General features: G+C 40.0%; 1 protein-coding gene across 1 annotated transcript; it reads left to right on the top strand.

The window, feature by feature from the left end:
• Positions 1-460: 460 nt before the first annotated feature.
• KRT27 (keratin 27) lies at positions 461-4,752 on the top strand (the record flags this gene model as incomplete). Its single annotated transcript, XM_081029538.1, has 8 exons — positions 461-892; positions 1,348-1,430; positions 1,802-1,958; positions 2,233-2,394; positions 2,474-2,599; positions 4,011-4,228; positions 4,445-4,494; positions 4,610-4,752. 8 exons carry the CDS (start codon positions 461-463, stop codon positions 4,750-4,752), a joined length of 1,371 nt encoding a protein of 456 aa, XP_080885664.1.
• Positions 4,753-5,196: the final 444 nt, after the last annotated feature.

Here is a 5,196-nt window from a genome sequence, read left to right as displayed (position 1 = left end):
CACTTGCTGGGGGGAAAAAAATAGTGTTGGTTTGATCAAAGGGAAGAGAAATTTGTCTATCACACTTTTTTCCCCCCCACACCTTTCTATTCTTATAGGAATTTTATAGTCCTGAAGCCTGGAAGACAGGAAGCCTTACTCATCCTAAATTTGAAATGCATCACTATAATAATCTTGATAATAGTCCTCCCTGTCCCATTTCGGAGATAACAAATAACCCCAAGGTAACTATCCACCTACAGAAATGGACACAGTAGGGTAAAGACATTCATTTAAAAAAAAAAAAGGTCACCCAATTATGAATAATTCATGATGAGCTGGCAAACACCTTTTGCTATGGGTAGCAAAGTTCATCAAGAAACACCCTGGTAACGAGTATATAAAGACGACCTGGACTGTTTGAGCAGGCCATTCGCCATCAGAGCTTGACTCCAGGCACAAGCACTGCAGTCTGGACACTATGTCTGTGCGCTTTTCTTCTGCATCCAGACGCCTTGGTTCTTGCCAGGGCGTCGGCTCTGTGCGGCTGTCCAGTGCGGGAGCCGGAAACACAAGCGGTGTGCCAGGCTTTGGCAGCGGCTTCTCTTGCGCCTTTGGGGGGAGCTCATCTGCAGGAGGCTATGGCCCGGGGCTGGGCGGGGCAAGTGCTTCCTGTGCTGCCTTCCTTGGGAACGAACATGGCCTCCTCTCCGGCAATGAGAAGGTGACTATGCAGAACCTCAACGACCGCTTGGCCTCCTACCTGGAGAATGTGAGAGCCCTGGAGACGGCCAATGCAGAACTAGAACAGAAGATCAAGGGCTGGTACGAGAAATTTGGGCCTGGTTCTTGCCGCGGTCTTGAGCATGACTACAGCAGATACCTCCCGATAATTGACGACCTTAGGAACCAGGTAAGAAACACGATGTCCTAGGGTGATACCTGTAAGAGTATTTAGCCACGCGCACACACAAATGTATAAGCTTTCACACCCAGCAGAGCTTTGCTCTACCTTCTAATTTTCAGTAGTTCATCATTAACATTAAAATTCTAATCTTTGAACGTGCCTCGCCTAGCCATCTGGCATGAGGTGTGCATATCTATGCTTTTAATAATATTAAAATATCAAAAACTTCTAAGTGTCTCCAGCTGCATATTTATGAGCTTTTCCATGGAAAGGATTTTTTATGGGTGGGGTGAGGAGTAAAAGAGGCCATTCTTAAATTTCCCATTTTCAAAATAATCATCTTATGAGTAGAGACAGAGTGCTAGAAATAATTACTGGCATTTCGTAGGTGACTTTTTTCAAGGAAATTTGAAATTTTAAAAAACTATTTCCTCACTCTCAACTAACTCTCCAATTATCAGATAATTTCTGCAACTACCAGTAACGGCAGTGTTATCCTACAAAATGATAATGCAAGACTAACAGCTGATGACTTCAGACTAAAGTAAGTAGAGCTGAAGAGAAACCCCCAAATTTATCTAAACATTTCACGCCTGTATTTAGGCTATTTGAGGTTGGCTCAATTCTTTGTTTTTATTTGTTTGTGTTACACTAAATGCCTATTAGAACAACTAGCTGAATTATAGCTTTTACTTTGGAAATTTGGGGACTGACGTGGATGAGTGCCAAGAACATACGAAAGAGAATTTTGAGTATCCCCATTCTCTTGCTTCAAAGCAATTAATTTACTGCATTATTGGCCATCTAACTGAAGTTTTTAGTACATTGTAACAGTTTGAACCTCAACATTTCATTCGAGTTTTATGATAACCTTAACAGTGATGTGACTAATGAAACTTTCAAATGTTTTCTAAGGTTTGAAAACGAGCAGGCCCTTCACCAGAGCGTGGATGCAGATGTCAGCGGTTTGCGCAGGGTCCTAGATGAGCTCACTCTGTGCAGAACCGACCTAGGGATCCAGCTAGAAACTCTGAGCGAGGAGCTGGCTTACCTCAAGAAGAATCACGAGGAGGTAGTTGCTCTGTCTCCCCCCATTTCGCAATCTGCCTTCCTCTCAAATTTAAAAAAAAATGAACTTCAGATGACAAATACAATGCTTTACATCACTATTCAGGAAAGAACTTGTCAGTTTCTCCACATGGCTTAGACTGTTTGAACATGTGTCTATTCATGCCTCCTAAAAGAAATCAACGCTTAAAAAAAAAGTTTCTAACTATTTGGATCATGTCTGTCTGGCTCCTTTAAAAATATTCAGATCCTAACATGGTTAAACAAAATTTTTCCAGGAAATGAAGGCTCTACAGTGCGCCGCGGGGGGCAACGTGAATGTGGAGATGAACGCGGCGCCCGGGGTGGACCTCACGGTCCTGCTGAACAACATGCGGGCCGAGTACGAAGCCCTCGCGGAGCAGAACCGCCAGGATGCGGAGGCCTGGTTCAACGAGAAGGTGAAACCACGCTAGGGCGAGCTTACTTGGTCCTGGTGCTGACGCCAGCATCACCCTAACACAACTCCTCACGTTTCAGAGCGCCTCGCTGCAGCAACAGATTTCTGACGATGCCGGCGCCACCACCTCAGCTCGGAATGAACTTACTGAGATGAAACGTACTCTTCAAACCCTGGAGATTGAACTTCAGTCCCTCTTAGCCATGGTAAGGAAAACTTACAAAAAGAAACAGAAAACGATTTGCTTTAGAAGTTGAGGGGGAAAATGTAAAGCGTTTTCTTCCACATGATAGTACTTATTTTCGTCTTTATCCACTAATTACTATGCTTGAAACAAGACATTTGCATTTTACACAGTCGAATCCTCTGTGCCTGAAAAGTATACCTAGCTGCCAATAATTATTAAACATTAGAAATTGTCAAATACAATTTTTTTGAGGTACTCAAAAAAGAAAACAGATTTTACCGCAAATCCTCTCTCCCGAAAGATCAAAAACCACAGTCCATGGAGTACAAAATTATGTTTATTCCCCTCCTACTTTCTTCACCTGGCATTCCTTTTGGCCACTTAATTAAGAGCACTTACAAGATCCTTTTAAGTGGCATAAACAAGAAGCAAAGTAGAGGCATGAAGGTTGCCTACAAAGCTAAACATGAATGATAATAATAATAATAATAATAACCTTTTTTATTAAGGGTTTGCCCAGCACTTTCACCCACATGAGTCCACAATAACCCTGGGGCTTGGGCAGGGCAGACTTTATAATTCATATCATTATTTCTGAAAGAAGAATCTGAAATTCAAAGAAGTTAAGCAGTTGGATACAAAGGAACCGGAACTTCTCCAAATTTTCTAACTCCCAAGTCTATACTTTTTCCACTATGGCTAGTAAACCTCCAAAGTTTATTTACTGAAGAGGCTATAAATGTATATAAAATTAGGACTTCATATTAAAATTCTTACAGATGAAAGAGTAAGACACTCCCATCTTTATTCCATGTAAAATTAATCTTTATTCTATGTAAAATTACAGCCAGCATCGCTCTGGGGGATAAACCCTATATAAACCCAGCTTGGATTCACAAGCCAATGAATCAAACTATTTAATGCTGAAAAAGGCCACTCTTTTCTTTGGGTCATTCTAATTTCTGGAAAGTATATGCACTTTACTACAGAATTCTTTTTTAAAGAAGAGCAATGATCCTCATGAGAAAAGGATGTAACATGATTAGAAATGAGTTAACAAAGTATAGGGGGACTTTTATTCCTGGGAAAAGTGGCAAATTGTGTCTGACTCTACAAACACAGGCCATACTGGTGGGCGGGAGGGAGGAGGGTCTTTAGACTGTGCCCTGTAAGGAAACAACTTCATCTTTGCTAACACTCCTGGGTATATGAGTAACATTCACCACCAACTGTGTTATTCTCAAATAGAAAATTAGTATGACATCTAATAATGGCAATAATTAATATTGAACAAGTGGAATCTTTCAGATAAGTGTGGTTGTTTGTGTTATGCAAGGATAACTCTCTTAAATATCTCTAAGTGCTTTGCCTTATTTTTAAACACTACTGGGACATTATTTTATGCTAAACTATGTCTTACTGATCCACAGAAACAATCCCTGGAGTGCTCCTTGACAGAGACCGAAGGCAACTACTGTGCGCAGCTGGCCAAGATCCAGGCTCAGATCGGGGCCCTGGAGGAGCAGCTGCACCAGGTCAGAACTGAGACCGAGGGTCAGAAACTGGAGTACGAGCAGCTCCTGGACATCAAGGTCCACTTGGAAAAAGAAATCGAGACCTACTGCCGCCTGATAGATGGAGAGGATGGGTAAGTACTGCTTCCATTGAGAAAACAGTTTATTTTAAGGTTATTGAAGATTTTTTGAAATCACGTACAAAGTATTTGTGGTCTGCATCATGTATACATAAACCTTCCTAGTGTTACTTAAGAATCCAATGATCTTCCATCTTAAATCATTATTTTTAGTTTCCTCAGCAAAACACAGAGTGAAATCATAAATACAAGCTCTCTATATTTTTACAGCTCTTGTGTTAAAGCAAAAGGCTACAAAGGACCAGGAAATCAGATTAAAGGTAAACAAAAGCTGTGTTGAGCATTCAATGTTTATTTGTATATGTTTCAAATGTTGAGTTAATTTAATAAATTGTGAACTTAATAAATTCTAACAATTCATATGTGTCATTTTAGATTCATCAAAAACCACTCTGGTTAAAACAGTTGTTGAAGAAATAGATCCTCATGGTAAAGTTCTCTCATCCAGAGTTCACACCATGGAAGAGAAATCCACCAAAGTCAACAACATGAAGAGTGAACAGAGGGTGCCTTCCTGAACCCCTAAAAAGGATCCCTAAATTAAAATATCAAGTTGAAGCTAGATTACTAAATAAGGGACCGCTTATTTTTCTGCTTTTCTCCCAATAAATTAAGACAAACTATTTTTAGAATAGTAACATTTCTTTGGCTTTCTCTGTGGTGGTGTTTCAATAAAAGTTCTTCCTGTTGCAAATCATCTTCACTAGTTCTGGTCAATCTTTGCATTTTAAACATAACCCCCAATTGAGCTGAATTTTGTTTTTAATTTCTTCTGTTTAATTCAATGGTGTTCACAAGTTAGGAGTAAGTTTAACAGGTAAACTAATTGGAGTCTTTTTCACATTTCTGTAAAATTTACAATTTTCCTTCCTTCTATAAATACTTACTAAGCACACACTAAGTGCTAGTAATGAGAATAAAATAGTAAACAAAATCTAATCCCTGAGTCCAACATGCTCATA

This window comes from Rhinolophus hipposideros (assembly GCF_964194185.1).
Source record: "Rhinolophus hipposideros genome assembly, chromosome: 20".
Classification (NCBI taxonomy): domain Eukaryota; kingdom Metazoa; phylum Chordata; class Mammalia; order Chiroptera; family Rhinolophidae; genus Rhinolophus; species Rhinolophus hipposideros.
This window is presented reverse-complemented; position numbering and strand designations above follow the sequence as displayed.